Below are 19,570 nucleotides of genomic sequence, written 5' to 3' on the forward strand. Positions count from 1 at the left end.
TATCAAGCCATATGTGTCCTGTCAAGTAAAGCTAGATTTACTTTGATTCAAAATCGTTTTCATCATCCATGGCAGCTGAATTTGGGCAAGAGGAGGAGACGAGGACCGTGAGAATTTCTTCCAAAACCCATGTTATGCCCCGCAAGAAACTAGGAAGAAGAGAATGCCAACTGGTAACATTTGATCTTCCATACGTAGCTTTCTACTACAACCAAAAGTTGCTATTTTACAGAGGGATCAGTGACTTTGAGGACATGGTGGGGAAATTAAAAGATGGGCTGGGGGTGGTTTTGGAAGAATTCTATCAGCTTGCAGGGAGACTAGCCAAAGATGAGGAGGGGGTCTTTAGGGTGGACTATGATGATGAAATGGACGGCGTGGAGGTGATGGAGGCCACCGCTGAGGGCATTGAAATAGCTGATCTGACGGTCGAGGACGGTACCGGCACTTTGAAGGAGTTGATACCTTACAATGGTATCTTGAACTTGGAGGGCCTTCATAGGCCTCTGTTGGCAGTGCAGGTAACAGTACTTGAATTTGATCAAGCACAGCCTTGTTTCTTTTTCATGCAATTGCAACAAAAATACTGCTTTATAACCATTTTCTTCTAATTGGATATAATTAAGCTTAATAATTTAGAGTAAAACCATTCTTGCTAGCTAGCTAGCTCTAGTTTCAACGATCATTGCTTGATGATCCAACATATTGCATTAGGGTTGATCTGCCTTTATTTTCGTGCTTCCTCTATTTCAGCAGTTGCATATATTGATTTGGTCTCCCTAAAATAATTAATAATTATTTATATATAGATTTAGCAAGGCTTTTCATTGTAATATCAGATCAAAGCACATTTCTCAGTCTTTTTTCCTCCCAACGAAAAATAGGATCAGATTTGTTACATATATTTACGAGGGGCAACAAGATTGTCAGTGATCATTATGACAACTTGTTCATATATAAATGTATTTTCCCTTACTGTCATTCACTATTTTTTGTTTTGTAGTAATGTTTTGTGTGACTGCTCACGGACACTCGTAGTTCAGCTGGCCTGTGCCTTACTACAACTCTCAAATATTACTTTAACACACTAGTCTAATAGTGTATGCCAGTGCCATGCATGCAGTACCAGTTAATTAATCAGGCTCCCAAGACTCAACATTTCAAAATCTAAAACTCTCAGCCATTAAAAGCGACGAAAATAATTTCCAAATCATAATTTGGGACGTGTATATATTATATAGTCCAGAAAAATAAATGCTATCTACCTCCACCACCCTCATAATTAAAGATTTGGACCGCTAGCTGGTAGTTGGTGGTCCATATATATTTCATATGCATGCCAGCCTAATAAAAATTGTTTTTATTTTTATTAAATATCATTGAAATTATTGACACATTCACACACATATATATAAATTCTATTATATATAATTATTTTTATCGTACTTTCTACATATTTTACTAATTTGATAAAATTTAATATTTATTTTATATTAAAAAAATAATACAGTTAATCATATTAACAAAATATATAAAAAATATGTTAAAAACACCACACATAACCTTTATATATAATATAATATATATATATATATATTTATATATATGAAGCTTTACATTTCGGGGTTAAAACATTATTTGACATTTCGTTTGGGAGCTCCGCTCACGATAAGAACGATAATGTTTCTTTTAATTCCCAGTTAACGAAATTGAAAGACGGACTGGCGATGGGATGCGCATTCAACCACGCCATCCTCGACGGGACCTCCACTTGGCACTTCATGAGCTCCTGGGCCCAGATCTGCAGTGGGTCCCCTTCCATCTCTGTCCCACCCTTTCTGGACCGCACCAAAGTCCGTAGCACACGCGTGAAGCTCGACCTCTCACTCCCGAACTCGGACCCGCTCGCCCCATCCAACGGCGACGCAAAGCCCGTCTCCCAACCCCAACTTCGGGAGAAAATTTTCAGGTTTTCCGAGGAAGCCATTGACAAGATTAAGTCAACTGTCAACTCAAAAACTCAATCAGGGGACGCCTTAAAACCCTTCTCCACATTTCAATCCCTCTCCGTCCACATCTGGCGCCATGTAACCCGCGCACGTGAACTGAAACCAGAAGACTATACCGTCTTCACCGTCTTTGCCGATTGTAGGAAAAGGGTGGACCCGCCGATGCCAGAAAGCTACTTCGGGAACCTAATCCAGGCCATATTCACAGTGACGGCAGCCGGTCTGTTATCGGTCAACCCGCCAGAGTTTGGTGCGTCAATGATTCAAAAAGCGATAGATATGCATAATGCCAAGGCGATAGAGGAGCGGAACAAAGAGTGGGAGAGTTCACCGAAGATATTTGAGTTTAAGGATGCAGGAGTGAACTGCGTGGCAGTGGGGAGCTCGCCAAGGTTCAAGGTTTACGAAATGGACTTCGGGTGGGGGAAGCCGGAGGGGGTGAGAAGTGGGTCCAACAATAGGTTCGACGGAATGGTGTACTTATACCAAGGAAAAGGGGGTGGAAGGAGCATTGATGTGGAGATCAGCTTGGAGGCTGGGACCATGGAGAGGCTGGAGAAAGACAAGGAGTTTCTTATGGATCATTATCTGGTTTAATTAATTAAGGAATTAATATTGATTCATGAGCACTATATCTAGCAGGAATTAAGATCGATCTAGAACGTACGTACGGCACTTACTGCAATTATACGCATGCATGCGTACGTAATAATTTAAGGGGAGTTGTAGCTAGCTAGCTAGTTAAGTTAGGCTTGATGGAAACTGCACGTATTTTGGCTATAATCATGCAATTAGAGTACTACTACTTAATTGGCACGATGGCTAAAATTTGAATAATATTATAGCTTGCAGTCATATCATGCTGGGGCATGCAAGTATTCGTGAGATTTCTATATCATGATGGGGGTGATGAGATCATGATCACTGTGTGTGCTGCGCTTTGCGGATCTTTTATTTAATTTCTTATGGTTTATTAATTATTTCAGTTGGTCTATTATATATATAATATGATCGACTTAATTATCACGCACTTGATTTTAATTAAATTTTGGGTATTGTTCCACCTTCGTCTTTGGTCTTTCGTTAATTTGTGGATATTTAATTTCATTAACATAAGCTTTTTAATTTCAAGTGTATTTGTATTGATTAATTAATTAGCGACAGTATTTTAACTTGGATTAATGGATATCACACAAATATTATGTACGATCCCGATTCCCGATCGAGTACAAAGAACATGGAGATATTTGTGCCTGTGCAAGGGTTATATATGTATAATTTGGAATTCTTGCATGAGCAAGTGGGCGGGCGGGCGGGCGGGCCATGCATCATGAATGATGAGATCGATGATGAAGTTGCATGCATGTTGTGTAATATTTTGCCAATTTGACTTTGGTGATAAAACTTGGACAGCCATTACAGCTGAATCCAAGATCCAGAGAGCTGAGAAGAAGTAGAGGAAAAGGCAAAGTGAAATTGAGGGAAAAATGTTTTCTTGTTCTATGTATTGATCTGAAACTCAATTGTACATTACATGCTCTGCTTTTTATATACAAGTGAACAACAAGTGAAAAGTAAATACACGTGCTGAAAATGTTTCCCAACTACTTACAGAATTACAACATGATAAAATCTTCTAGTATCTTCTAAAGTTGCTAACACTCTCCCTCAAGATGCAGTGTAAATATTAATAACACCCATCTTGGACAAAAGATGATTAAACTGAGCAACACTGAGAGGCTTGGTACGTAAGAAGATCACTGAGTTGATGAGTACTGTTAACATGTAAAGTCTTTATTAAACCTGCTTGAATCTTATCTGAAACCAAATGACAGTCTATTTAATATGCTTAGTCCTCTCCACAAAATAGAAGAGCAGCTTTAGGATGATCAATATGTAAAAGTTGATAACACAACAAGTAACCAAGTAATCTCATAGGTTTTTTCTTCTTTTTTTTTTCTTTTTTATAGAAGAGTTAGGGTAACATGTCCAAGACTAGTGACCTATCTTCAATTTTATTAATAAACTCTTACTTATAACATATGAATATCGTGGAAACAAGGAGGGCATTATAGAAGCCTACCACATCATCTAGCATAAATATGTATTTGTGTTTCGACTCTTTTTTTATATAACTATAATAGGTCTAGTGTGTTTAGCTAATAAGTAGCAGAACTTTACAGAAATGCAACATGCAACTGACATATACCACCTTTGTGTAACCGGTTGACATAACTGGGTCCCACCTTATTACTTTTTTCTTCCCTCTTTCTCTTCCCTTTCATTTTTCCGTCTGTCGATGAAAATTTAGAAACTTCTTTCTTACAAGATAGACTCCTTCTTTGCGCTTCATCACCCAGTCATTCTTCTCAGCAGAGTGTTCAAGCGATCTCAACTCTCTCAAACAGCTCTCTCTCTCTCACATTTTTATTTTTTATACAAGTATTCCATTACTCACGAGAAAAATCTAACAGACAAGAACAAAAAACAATGACAGCAAACATAAGATGATAGTTTGTAAATGATCTTCAAACATTTAAAGCAAAAAAAACTCATACTCCCATTATTGAACTCAGGTTTAAACATTACATAGAACTAAAATAGAAAATCAAGAGGTTCTTCAAACTTAAAAATCAAAAATCATATCATGCTTCAGCCAAAGCCTTTTACTCTTGTGGAACAAACAAACGAAACCCTTTAGCGGTACTGCAAGAAAAAAAAAAAAGAACCCACCCAAAATCAGATCAAATTAGGAAACAATCAAAACCCAACAATCAGAGTAGGACAATAAACTAATTAGAAAAATAATACCTTAATGAAGCCAATTTCCTTGACGTTGCTGTGGAAGAATTGCCTATCAAGCAAAGAAAAAGGCAACACAAAACTAAAGTCAGTAACTTCAACTTTTTAAGCAAATCCCAGACCATGTACAAAATCACAACTAGAAGGCATGAGCCCTAAAAATCCAATCCACGGAAACTAATTCATTTTAAAAATTCAATCCACAAAAACTAATTCCTTTTCAATCTAATCCATGAGCTTGTTCTGTGTTTCAACGAAAGGGAAAATTGGAGAGAGCTGCAGAAGCAAGAGGCTTTTGAGAGAGAGGAAACGAGAGAGAGAGAGATGAAAAATTTTATTAAATGGGCGCCGGTTGCGCGCCAGTCTCACCGGGCGATTGCAAGAAGTATTTCTCTTTCTTTTAACATGAGAAAAATGATGTCTTGGATTATGTTTTGGAATTTAGTTTCCTCCAAGAACTTTTGGACTTATTAATTTTTTAAAAGTATTCCAGGAAGCAAAGACCTTTTAAGGGAAAGAGACAACATCTGTATCGTCTAAAGCTATTTCCCTTTTGACCTATCCTGGAAAAAATTGAAGATAATCTCATGGAAATAGAAACATAAACTTCGATGACATAAATGCTTTATTGGCCAACAATTTTTCACCTGCCCGCGCAAGGGTGTGTTCTTCACCAGAAGCTTATTTGGCAAAGCTGCCATCTAGGCGTCAGTTGACTTTGAATTAAACAGCATCTCCTTCCATTATAAAGAAGGGGTAGAGGGTGAAGTTATGGGTTTTATCCCATATAAAATTTAACTTGGGTTTATTTATAAAAAATAAATACCAAACTAAATAATAGTCTCTTTATTTTTTCTCAGATATTCGCATGCACCAAGTTTTAACTGCCATGCCTTAGATGGAATCATCTTACACCACAAAATTACTTAATCAAATTTCAAGATTTGACATGGTTTCTATTAAGGCACATAAGCTAGCTCAACTCCCACAAACAGAGCACGTTGAGGATGTCTCTTTAAAAAATAAGGAAACTATCATGTCGTTGAGTGATAAACATCCTCATGATCATGAGCACCAATATGTAGAGACAATTTTAGATGGAAAGTACTACACAAGGACTAATATGACTCAATCACTGAATGAAGATCTCTGTCTGAAATCAAAGAAAAATAGTCAAAGTTCCATTTTATATCTCTGCATCTTCAATCAAATATTATAGTCCCCGATACTCTTATACTTTACTCTCTATATAATGTCCTTCTGTCTGATTATTTCTGTTTAAATACAACTTGTAATCTTTGGTTGTTTTTCACGTTGAAATAAATACAAAAGTGATATTTGCTTCATTTTTAAACTTTTTCATGGTATCAAAGCCTGCCACAGAACAAATGGGGGCCCACACTATTTATCCCGTGACAATAACCAAAAAAATATTGGCCTACACGTGAAGGAGGGTATTGAGAAATAAATCCCACATCGCTTGTAGATAAATTCTTAGGTATGTTTATAAGGTTTGAGCAAACATCTATTATTGAACTGGTTTTAAGAGATAAGTTAAGCCCATAAATTTCTTCTTGGTATCACATCCAGTGTGAGCAACAAGCTCTTTTTTTTTTTTTCACTCTCAATGGACTTTCTTTCTCACAATGTCAGCAATTTCATCACTCTCAAATTAGAACAAGACAATTACCTTCTATGGCATGAACAAGCTCTGGCTCTTGCTAAAAACCAATACATGGTTTGGTCATCTCATAGGAGAAACACCCAAACTAATCATCTCCTTCACATTAGCCATAGACAACCCTACAAATCAGTCTGCATATGCAATGATAACATGGCGAAAACGGCTTCTTCGTGGATGGCTTGTTGGCACACTTGCCGAAGAAGCACTTGGCCTTGTTGTTGGCCTAGACACATCCAATTTGTTTGAGATGTTCTCAAAGAAGCATATGCACAAGACTCTCAGGAGAGAGAGTTCACTCTTTGTAAGCAAATGACTTACCTGTGCAAAGATGACAACATAACCATTGTTGAACATATTTGCAATTTCAAAGGCATCTGCGACAATCTAGTAGCCAAAAGAAGTCCTGTAATTGAAAAAATCAAAATGTTTTCTCTTCTCACAAGTTTAGGACCAAAGTATGAGTCCTTCACCACAACCATTTTAAAGCCACCACGTCCAACATACACTGAATTGGTGTCCTTGCCGCAAGGTTATGAACAATGTCAAAACTGGTTCACTACTAATACATTCACTCACTAGTTGGATTTTTATGGTCAAAAGTAGCATCCTCAACAATATAATTCCACCAATCAAGGATCACAAAATCAATTCAACTCAAATGGTCGTGGATTCCAAACGTTCAATTAGAATTTCAACAACTAGGGACATGTCAACTCTCACAACCAAACGGCTCATGACAACAACAAATAAGGTTCTATGTCTCGGTGACCACCTCCTCTAGGACAATGACAAATGACACCAACTGAACGTGAAATGTATCGCAATGATTCCTATCAAATTTGTGGTGTCATGGATCACATTGCAAAGATCTGTTAGCACTTACCAAAACAAACTCTCAAACAAGATGAAGTTCCTCAGGCTCTAGCTACTCTCACCCTTGACAACATTGTCTTTGATACTAAATGGACATCATACACAAGGGCCTTAAATCACATGAAAGGTAACGGCTAGTATTTTAAAAAATATACGTCCCTATCCTGGCACTGACTCTGTCTTGATTGGAGATGGTACATCACTAGCAATTAAATCTATTAGTGATACTACTCGTAACAATGGAACTCAAGCCCTAACCCTTAATAATGTCTTGCATGTCCCTCATCTGAAACAAAATTTATTGTCTATAAGTTAGCTTAGTGATCACTATCCATTGAATTGTGAATTTTCTAATACTGATTTCTATGCTAAGGAACGGGAGACAAGTCAAAAAGGTGTTGATAGGATGGCGCAAGGGTGATTTATATGTTCTTTCTAGCTCCCATGAATTACATTTTTCACATAAGTTCAAATATGGTACTATAGAAGTATGGCGTCAGAGATTAGGACATTCTCAAGCATCCACTCTACAGTTGATTCAGAACAAAGGATTAATTCATGTCCTAGGATCCAATAAGTTGCAATCCATTTGCGACAGTTGTCAATTAGGCAAACTTAGTAAATTTCCATTATCTTGTTCTAACAATTCTAGTGCTTCTATTTTCAATAAAATTCATTGTGATTTATGGGGTCCATCACTTGTTTTGTCTCATGGAAAATATCGTTCTTATGCTTATTTGGTTGATGACTTATCTCGATATACTTGACTCATTCCTCTCAAAACAAAATATAAATTTGTTAATGCTTATTTGGCTTTTGAGCAATATGTAGTGAGACAGTTTGACAAAAAAATTTAAATATTTCACTCTGATGGTGGAGGTGAATTCATTAATTCAAGGCTCAGCTCCTAAACAAGCAGATATGGTTGAACATCGATATAGGATAATTCATGAACTAGGTATGGCAATGTTGTTTCACAGTAGTGCTTCTTTATACTTACGGGCTGAAGCATTTACAACTGTTGTTTTTCTCCTTAACCGTTTACCATCCATTACCATTAATCTAGCTACTCCTTATTTCAAATTGCAAACTGTGCATCCCAATTACTCCTTTTTACGAGTATTTGGATCTAAATGTTTTCCATATACTTGGGATACTAGGAAACACAAGTTTGAACGCAAGACAATACCATGTGTCTTTATGGTATATAGTGATCGTCATAAAGAATACAAATGCTTCCATCCATCTATACAAAAAATGTTTATTTCTTGACATGTGGTGTTTGATGAAATTAGTTTTCCTTTCAAGGAACCTCGAGGCCGTAGTCATTCAATTTACTTTGATCAATGGATGACTATTTTTTACTCATGGACTGTTCTTCCTATTTCTCAAACTAATCCTCCTACTCTGTCTATAGATCCGACTGATTCACCTCTTCCACCTTCTAATTTAACTCATTCAAATACCCAACCCCCTTGGACTCGATGACTAACACAAAATTGTCTTCCTCTCCCTTTACTTCATTAGTTTCTGATAAGTCTCATCTTACTTTGACTAACTCCTTTATTTTTTCAGGATTAGATCAAAGACATAGCACCTATGTCACCTCTAACAGAGCACGTTGAGACTCAACCTGAGGCATCTAGGCCTCATTATCTACTCGAGCCTCCTAAATTACCTGAACTCCTTGAGACTCAAAATCAACGAATGATGACTCGCTCTCAACATGGCATTCACAAACCAAATCCGAAATATGCTCTCATTGTTGACAGTCAAGATATTCCAAGGATATATACCTCATTCAATTAAAGCTGCTCTTAGTCATGATGGTTGGAGGGCAGCAACGCAAGAGGAAATTGATGCTCTTCATCATAACAATACTTGGCAGCTTGTTCCTCGTAACCCCACTGTGACGCCCCCAAATTCCGTTTGGGATCGGACGGACATTTGAAGCGTCGAAACATGCAACACAAGGTTACTTGCCCCCGTTTATGACATATAAGATGTAATGTTCCTAACATGCATCTAACATTATGCAATATTCGCATCGGATAATTTTTTTTCTTTAGCAATACTATGCACCAAATTGAAAATATCCCAAATGCTTAAAACATATTTCATACATAAAGACCCATTAAACAACTAAGATCACAACACTAGTCCAAAATGGTTATGATTCAAAAAGTACTAGAGATGCAACTCCATCGTACAAGTAGTAATTTACATTAACTACTATATTAACATTGACATCGTACCGTCGCTTAGTTAACTGTGTCTAGTTGATCAGCTCCTGATTCTCCTTCAGGTCCTGTAACAAGATCTACCATTCGGGGGGAATGGTAGTTAGGACTACCAAAGTGAAATTTGATTACAAATCTCAGTAAGTTAACAAAAAACTTTCACACAAGCTAATGATGCATGGATGACAGTAAAAGCATAAATGCATAATCAAATTTATAAGTAATTAAAGCATAACTTGACGTATAACATAGCATAATTGACATAACTTAAATTGAAACATGAACTGAACTTGACTTGACATGAACTTGATCTGAAACTTGACTTAGCATGAACTTACTCTGAAACTTGAATTAATATGAACATGATATGAAACTTAACTTATCATGAACTTGTTCTGAAACTTGACTTAACATGAACGTGATATGAAACTTGACTTATCATGAACTTGTTCTGAAACTTGACTTAACATGAAAAATACATACTCCACAGTTGTTGTGGCCGCATGTATTCTACACAAACTTGACTTAACATGAAAAATACAAACTCCACAGTTGTTGTGGCCTCATATATTCTATGGAAACTTGTTCTTTAACTGCTTAAATACATACTCCACAGTTGTTGTGGCCCCATGTATTCTACGTGTCATAATTGTTGTGTCTCACGTAGTGTATGCATCACAATTGCTGTGATCTCATACATAAGTAATTAAGATGAAATGTGACTAGAATACGAAATGACTGAAGCCCTGACGTAATATAACGTGACTTGAACATAACTTGAAATACATGACCAACTTGAGATAGAAACATTTCGTAACATGACATAACATATAATAGACAACATATTTAACATGACATACTTGCAACAGTAAATATTACATGACTTGACATACATGTAATAGATGACATACTTAACATTATGTACTTGTAATGTACAGCAATACATGACAGAATATATTATGTAACAGATAAAAACTGATGACAAAATTAATTCTGTATAACAGACAATTACGTGATGACTTGGCATGGCATGACATATATGATAACACACATACATACACTGTAGTTCCTTTACTTAGTGCACATACACAGTAAACTGCTAGTAAGTTAAAAGCTAACTTACCTCGATCTCCGCGTTTCTTATAAAACCTCAAGCGCGATCACGAGGAACTGTAATTAGTGATTCTAAAAGTTAGCATTGAATCACTAATAACTTGAAATATGAAAAATACTAACTTAAAGAGTAAAATTTCTATTTTACTCTCTACATGTAGGAAAATGACCGTTTTACCCATAACTTAAGGATTTTGTACACTAACTCCAAAAGTCACCAAAATTTACATCCCTCATGTAAATTTTATCCTTAACTCAAGTATCAATTTAGAAAAATTTAAAACTAATCACAACTATTTAAAACTCCATAGGGCCAAAATTCTCATATGTTATTTCCATTGATTTTTGTTTCTAACTTGTTTTGATTAACCTTTTGATCTATGACTTATAAAGATGTGATCTTCAAACCAAACCATCACATGGTTTAAAAAGATATCCTAAAATATATACAAGCTTCTAATTCAAGATCACATGGTTAAAAATTAACCAAAACATAAATTTAGCCAAGAACATCCACACTTTGGCTTATCTGAATATCTCTTTGCATAAAATTTCATATTTTTGAAACTAACATCAAATATCTTCAAAATAATAATATAACATGTATATAAGATGCTTATGATCCTCCAATAAAATTATCTAAGTCATTGGAATAGGTTTAGACCACCAAAGAGTTAAACTTTCTCAAAACAGAAACTGTTTTTCCTCTTCCAGTTTCTAAATCTAAGAAAATATTTCATCAAAACCTTTAATCATGCAAAAATCCTCAACCAATAGTCATATATACATGTTAACAATACTCCATAAAAATTTCGGACCAATATCTATCCATTAGCTTGGTCAAAAACTCCAAACTATAACATATTCTCCAGTTTATCTTTCAGAATGACCTTTTTATATTTTACATAATATTTGACTGACCAAATGATTTTCAAATGGGACAAATAAGATATCCACGTAAACTAGACTAAAAAATGAGCAACTTATATGAAGGATACTTTATGATAAAATACTTACAAAAGCTTCAAAATGGGCGTGCAAAAAAACTCCTAAAAGCTGTCTGAGAGAGAGTATTTGATATTGTTTTAATGAAAAGTATAAATTAAGATAATTTCGTGGGGAGGGGTGGCTGGAGATACTTATGGATGAGATATGGAAGAGATGAGGCTGGAGTGAGAGTTAAGTGTAGGACTCTCTTACCCGAAGTGAGAGTTAAGTGTAGGACTCTCTTACCCGGAATGAGAGTGGAGTGTAGGACTCTCTTACCTAATAATATCTATAAAAATCAATTCAAGATATTTTTACCCAATAATATCCATGAAATTAGCTTAAAATATTTTTATCCAATAAAATCCACAAAATTAGCTTAAGATATTTTTATCTAATAATATCTACAGTTTTGAACAGACGTTTTGTCCGAAAATATGAAAAAATGTTATTGCGCCATAAGACCTTAAATAACCCTCCGAGTCTAATGGCACAAACCATAATACATTTTGACACTTCTAACTATCTCCAATAATCAAAAACATACTTCTGATACCATAATAAATAATAACACTAATTATGTAGTTAGACAAAAACCTATACGATTAATGGATTTGTGAAAACTTATGGGGTCTTCACGAGGTTCCTAAAGTTAATAGAAATTTCACAATTGAATTTCTAGTGGGCTGTTACACCCACCATACACGTTATTGGCTCAAAGTGGATCCTCCAACCAAAACTCAATCAAGATTGCTCTTGATTGACTCAAAGCTCGTTTTATTGCTAAGGGCTTGCATCAGTTGGATGGCATCGACTACATTGACACATTTTGTTCTATAATCAAATCCGGCACTTGTTCTCAGTTTTGCCTTAGATTGACATTGGGATATTCAATAGTTAGAAGTTAAAAATGCATTCCTCCACGGCTTTCTCTCTGAAGATATCTATATGGAACAAGCACTAGGCATGTCTAATCCAATATTTCCTAATCATGTGTGCACGCTTCAACGTGCACTTTACGGCTTGAAACAAGCACCGATGCCTTGTTTGACCGTTTCAATATTTTCCTCTCTAAAATGGTTTCTTTTGCAGTCTAGTTGATCCATCTTTATTTATAATTCATTCTACTCATGAAACTTTAATTCTTTTATTATACGTTGATGATATACTTCTTACAGGTTTCAACCTACAGTTTCTTAATAATTTTATTCAACTTTTACACTCTTAAGTTTGCTATGAAGGACCTCAGTCCTATCCATCACTTATTTGGTATACAGATTGCACACACATCTGCAGGGTTACATCTCTCACAAGCTCACCATGCACTCACCATTCTTAAGAAAACACAGATGGTGGACTGCAAGCCCATGAGCATGCCTCTAGAGGCAAAAATTATGAGTCTTGACAGTGATGTTCTACTTGATGATCCCAGCTTCTATCAAGGGATTGTTGGGACTCTACAATATCTAACACTCACTCAACCCAGCATTTCATATATTTTTAATTTTGTCTCCCAATTCATGCATGCACCCACTCTTTCACATCTTAAAATGGTTCGACGGATCTTGCAATACATCAAAGGCACTATTCATCTAGGTCTTGATTTAACTTCTCACACTACACTTGATCTTTGTGCATTTTCTGATTCTGATTGGGCGGGTTGTTCTACTACTCGCCAGTCAACGACTGGATATGTCACATTCCTTGGACACAATCCTATTTTGTGGTGTGCAAAGAAGCAAAACACCGTCTCTCCCTCCAGCTTAGAGGCCAAATATAGAGTCATGGCTCATACTACTGTAGAAATTACATGGTTAACATTCATTCTCAAGGACCTTGGTGTTCCTCAAACTCATCCTTCAATGCTGTTTTATGACAACATCAGTGCACTTCTTATGACAATCAACCCAGTCTTCCATGCCCGTAGCAAACACATCGAGTTAGATTATCACTTTGTGCCTGAGAAGGTTGCACTCGACCTCCTTGATACTTGACATATCTCTACTACACATTAGGTGGCAGACCTCTTTACCAAACCTATGTCTAAAGCCTCCCTTACTCAATTTCTAATCAAACTTCACCTCCAACCCTAGCCAAGTTTGCAGGAGGATATTAAGGCATATCAGCTGGCTCAACTCCCACAAACAGAGCATGGTGAGGATGTCTCTTGGAGAAATAAGGAAACTAATAAACTACCATGTCGTCGAGTGATAAACATCCTCACGATCAACACCAATCTATGGAGATAATTTCGACTGACAAGTACAACTCAAGGACTAATATGACTCAATCACTGCATGAAGATCTCTTTCAATAGTCAAAGTGTCCTTTTATATCTCTGTATCTTCAATCAAATATTATAGTCCCCAATACTCTCCCCCTTTCCTTTCTATATAATGTCATTTTGCCTTATTATGTCTGTTTGAATATAGCTTGTAATCTCTGCTTGTTGTTCACATTGAAAGAAATATAAAAATGATATTTGCTTCATTTCTAAACTTCTTCTATTTCCCATGCAACCTGCTCAATTTGCCTTAATAGTCAAATTATATTGTGCAAAAATAATATACCAAAATGTCTTTTGTTAGAGATCCCTGAGTTATTTTTTTGTAAGTAAAACAAACGAAGTGTTAGAGCTAATCCTTAGTTCATGCTTGTTTCTCTAAGTGTTATTGATATTTCTTTTTTCCAAAACTCTATGTTGATTTTGGTTGCATTCAAGCATATGTTAGGAACTTTAGTGACAAAGATGGGAAAGTTTAACAGGAGGTGGAGGAAAAAATCCACCCCTAGAGGCACCTAATCTTGTCATGACAATCCCGGAAATAGAGGCTCTTCGATCTAAGTCACCAATGAAGAACCAGTAGCAACTTTAACAGAAACAATCAACATCTATTTCTCTGACAACAGCCAATTCCTCTAATAGAAGGCCTACTACCTGCTGGAAACTCACCTTCCACTATAGGTACTCTTAGTCTAAACTAAGAAGCTTTCAATTCGAACCCCTCAACTCCAGCTTCGTGGGCCTCACCAATGGAGGGTTTTAGAGGATGAGAAGGCAACATTATACCCTCAGATGATAAGGTTTTTGATATATATGGGTATGGTGGGCAAGCAAATCGAGACTATTAGGATTTTGAGTATCACAGACAAATGAATTTGTTATAACATAATACTCAGCATATTAATCTGCATTGATGCAGCCTGTATTTTTTGTTTTTTCAGCCCTTCAATATTATGGAAAGAAAATCTCACATGTTCAGTGGGCACATGCTAATTTGATTTACGTATCGTAATATTTTCTGGTTTGAATGCGTGGTGTGTAATTGTCTACACTGTTGGCAACTTTTATTTATTTTAAATTAGTGAGAAAGTCAGTGTAAGCAAGATGTGTTTAGGGGTAGTAATATGTGACATGACCTGCGAACTCAATATGACACGAAATTAACAAGTTTGGATTTGATATAGTGGGTTTAGGTATAAATGGGTTAACTAGTTAAGACATGATTAATAAACGGGTTAATAACAGGTTAATCTGCTTAATTCAAAATTAATCATCAATAATGCATTTGAAAGTTTGACATGTTTAATTTGACAAATCAGATTCGGATTGACCTATATAATCAAATGCTCGTGACTTAACATGATATGAACACGACTCGTAAACACGAATTGTCATCCCTGGTTGTGTTGTTGAAATTTATATATGTGAAAACCTGCTCTGGGACTATGGAAAATCTTGGTGGAATTGAATCAAGAGTAAACACGTATTACCATGAACAACTAACAAGTAATTTACCAAACAGAATGGGTTTCAAACTCATGAAATAACAAGCCCAAATCTAAAACATGGTAATATTTTAAAGCACAAATTGTTTCTGAAAACTAAGATAATAGCTTCAAGATAGGCTATGTTTGAATTCAAAGTTGATTTCAATTCATTTCATCTTATCTTATATAATTATTATAATTTTTTTAAGTTTTTACATTAAATATAATAAACAATTCAATTTTTTCAAATATCAAAACAGTAATAATATTAAAAAATAATATTCTAACAATATTTTATATAACTTTTAGCTTTCATCCCATTTCAACTTACTATCCAAACCTCACCCATTTGGTTACACAGTTCAGATGAGATGAGATAAAATGTTTTGAATAGTAATAAATAAAATATTGTTATAATATAATTTTTTAATATTAGTTTTGTATTGGGATTTGAAAAAGTTAAATTGTTTATTATATTTTGTTTGAAATTTTAAAAAAGTTGTAATAATGAGATGAAATGAGATTGTTTTGGTTTTTGGAAACTGTGTAACCAAACGGACCTGAATTACTTTGATAAAAAGTTTCTAAAATTGATTCTGAATGGACATCCTTCTTATTTAAAAAGTGAGTAAGGCACTAACGGTATAAGACAACCACTTTAATCGTTGGATCGAGCAATCAACTTTCGATTCTACCAATCATTTTATTAAGAGAAGTGATATTTGTAGTCGTGGTTGTGTAAGCAGTGTGCAGTAGTTTTGAAAAAAATGAATTAATATGGGACTCACATGAAAAAAAAAACTAACTTTTTAATCGTGGACCTCACTCTTTTTCAAAATAATTGTGCAGTATTTGCAATTCCACGACTGTATGTAGCATTGTTCTTTTATTAATAACCATTTTTTCATTACTTCTTTGATCTGTTAATCGTTTGATGTCCTATTAAACAACATGATAGGTAAAAGAATGATGAACTGTATTTTTTGTACATATATTATCCCAAAGTATCAACGGCAATGCCTACTGAATACAATACACCACTCATTGTGAAATTTAGTTTTGAAGAAAGTAAATAAAAATATTTATGTTAGTTAATGTTGCAGGTTTGTAGATAAAGTTGTAAATAGGTTTCTAGTAGGTGAGAAATCGATATTGGGCTGACTTGGGCTTAGAAGGTACAGTTGTAAGAACCCACTAAACAGTCAACGCAACAATTTTAAAGATTTTTTGACGCAAATAATTGGTTTTTGGACCCACCCAGGACCATGGGCCTGTGCTGTTAGGCCCATTGAATTAGAATAGGTGCAAATAACATATGCGATGGCCGATAGAAGAGGTATGCTGTTGTGTTTCGTGATACGAGTAATGGGTGCGATTTGGAGTCTCCCATGCGACTTGTGAACCTAACATTTTTCAGTGGGTGCCAATGCCAACCAGTATAAATGAGGGTCTTTAAAGTAGTCTGAGTAGTTGAACATTTTTTTTTTCCTCGTCGTTGATATATATATTAATAAATTCTAAATCAACCCCCCATCTACGTGATAAAACTGGAACATGTGGTGTGCTGGTTTTGCTTTTGCCTTGTAGGACCAAAGCCACCCCATAACAGGCTCACCTTGTGAAATATCCAGTAGTTGCACCTCCCTGTGGAGCCTACAATTTTAAATGTTGTCTTTCTTTTTCATATAACATTACCCATATTTATACGAGAAATAATACTTACAATCGTGAGTGTGTAAGTGTCTTGTAATCACTTAAAAAAATAAATAAATATAATAATCACATGAAAAGAAATTAATTTTTTTTATTAGTGAACTCTATTATTTTTCAAAACGACTATACGGTACTTATGTACTCCACGATTATATATAGTATTACTTATCAATGATATTATATATATAAGAAATGATTTATACAAGTAGCAAATATACAAGTTTCATATAAGTTCTTTTTTTTAAAAAAAAATAAAAGTGAACTGACCCTTAAGAAATTGTAAAAAAAATTATTTTTTTATTAGGAAAACTTACTTTTTTTTAAAATAAACTTGTATAAAATTTATCTATCGGAGACTTATTAACAGCATCCAAACATATCCTAGAATTAGAAAAGTGAATCATCATAATAATCCTTAAAGCTATTATTATAAGTCCAAAATCTAATGAAAGTAACAAGAAAAAAAAAAGGTTAAAAAGCTTAGTAAAGAAAAATGAGTGACACATTGAGAGGTTAAAAGGTAGGAGAAGATCGTAACAAATAAAAAGGTTGGTGGAGAGAGATAGAGAATGGTAGGAAATCATCATTATCAGAAAGGAAAAAGGGATAAGGGGATAATGGTTGAGAGGAAAGGGCATTGTGGGGCAAGCAAATACGTTGATTTAGAGGAAAAAAGAAAAAGGAGGAAGGTCACCATCTCATGCAGTGCACGAGGGGCACTCACTTTTGCACAAAAACCCAACAAAATTAAAACAACTGGATCCTCACGCACACGTGCACATCTTTCACAAAATGAAAAGATAACTTTTTTTTTTTTTTAAAGTGCCTTAATTCGGGAATAATAATAATAATAATAATGGAAGGCAAGCATTTGGACAGAAACACCTACGTACAACCATCAAACACTCGTGCTAGCTGCTGATATTTGGTTTGGTAGAAATTGATTTTTATCAACGTCGGATTAGCAAATGCAATGCAAGGAATTGAATTCCATTCATATTTGGTCACGAGAGTCGTGCGTTTTTGTATGAATGAATGCTCATAATAACTTAACGGACACATCATCATCAATTAATTAATTAATTATGACTTGACAATAATATCGTTCGCCGCACGAGGATCTCCCCCCTCCAACAACAACAACAACAACAAAAATTTATTTATTATTCAAGGCTTTCGAGCTCACCGTTTCACGTATATTCAATTCCATATATATGTTGGTCATGTCATGGCAAATTTCGGATTGGCTCATGGGCAGTTTTGTCAATCTATCTGGCTATTACTACAACCAGCAGCATTACCTTTTAAGAAAAATGATAAATGTATAATTAATTTTTACAATCCTTTTATAAGAGGTATTTTGGTAACATCAATTTACATAAAATATTCTCATTTTAATACATAATTGTAAATTATTAACAACTACCACAATTTAAACAATCTTTGGTCCTCACTTCGTGTCTCCCCTACAAAATACATATATAAAATAAGCAAGCACACATGAGAATGAGATGCATTAGAATGTCGGTATTCGCTTAGTCACGTGCTAATATTAGGTAAAATTTAGCTAATTAGACTTAATAATCTGAGGAAGTTGTCGATTTTAATTAAATGGATGTATTTTGATACTTTATGTTTTTTTTTTTTTATGTATTTTGATGTATAGGCTTAAGCTGTTTTTAAAAATAAGGAAAGTGAAACTAATTTGATGGACTTAATATATATGTATTAATAATATAATATATTATTATTATTATTATTATTATTATGTAGAGAATGATGACCTAATCAAATATGAGTTTGATTTTAAATAGATTAGGTAACATGTAAAAAAATGATATCTTTAATAAAAGACTGTCTAAACCAATACTAATGCTTAGTTTATCATAATCCATTTTTAAAGCTCTCCAATATTAATCAAAGTAACTAAAATCGTTTCAAAATAAATATTTATAAATATATATATATTTGTTAATATCAATATGTAGAACAAGAAGTGATAATATCTGTATAATGTAAACAATAATTATGCTCATCTAGAGGGAAAACAAAATAGCAATAATTTCAGGTGGTCCCCCTCAATTATCCTTCCATGCTGTCGTGGTCAGGATTTAGCGCAAATTTGGAGGAAGGGATGGCTCTACACCCACCATGGAGCTCTCATTAGTGTATTTTTTATGTTTTTTTTTTTAATATTTATATAAAAATAAAAAATTTATAATATTACTAAAAAATATTTCTTAATTATTAAATAAAAAAATAAAAATTCCAACGAGAATATCTGAATAAGAGTAGTATTTTCCTAAAAAATCCACACTCATATTAATTTTTATTTATATATAGAAAGAGTTTGCTGATTTTTCAAAAATAATAAAAAA

At 34.6% G+C, this 19,570-nt stretch overlaps 2 protein-coding genes across 2 annotated transcripts; both read left to right on the top strand.

The window, feature by feature from the left end:
• On the top strand, positions 1 to 2,894 carry LOC122310906 (BAHD acyltransferase DCR). The gene is made up of 2 exons (XM_043125151.1): positions 1 to 521; positions 1,701 to 2,894. Exons 1-2 carry the CDS (start codon positions 69 to 71, stop codon positions 2,604 to 2,606), a joined length of 1,359 nt encoding a protein of 452 aa, XP_042981085.1. The 5' UTR covers positions 1 to 68; the 3' UTR covers positions 2,607 to 2,894.
• Positions 2,895 to 13,057: 10,163 nt separating this feature from the next.
• On the top strand, positions 13,058 to 13,702 carry LOC122310465 (uncharacterized mitochondrial protein AtMg00810-like). The gene has a single exon (XM_043124339.1). The coding sequence runs from the start codon at positions 13,058 to 13,060 to the stop codon at positions 13,700 to 13,702; it is 645 nt and encodes a 214-aa protein (XP_042980273.1).
• Positions 13,703 to 19,570: the final 5,868 nt, after the last annotated feature.

This window comes from Carya illinoinensis, chromosome 5 (genome assembly GCF_018687715.1).
Source record: "Carya illinoinensis cultivar Pawnee chromosome 5, C.illinoinensisPawnee_v1, whole genome shotgun sequence".
Taxonomy (NCBI): domain Eukaryota; kingdom Viridiplantae; phylum Streptophyta; class Magnoliopsida; order Fagales; family Juglandaceae; genus Carya; species Carya illinoinensis.

Coding starts and splice junctions, on each gene's coding strand:
- LOC122310906 (XM_043125151.1), top strand. CDS start 69: ATGGCAGCTGAATTTGGGCAAGAGGAGGAGACGAGGACCGTGAGAATT. Junction 522..1,700: donor GGCCTCTGTTGGCAGTGCAG/GTAACAGTACTT, acceptor TTTAATTCCCAG/TTAACGAAATTGAAAGACGG.
- LOC122310465 (XM_043124339.1), top strand. CDS start 13,058: ATGGTGGACTGCAAGCCCATGAGCATGCCTCTAGAGGCAAAAATTATG.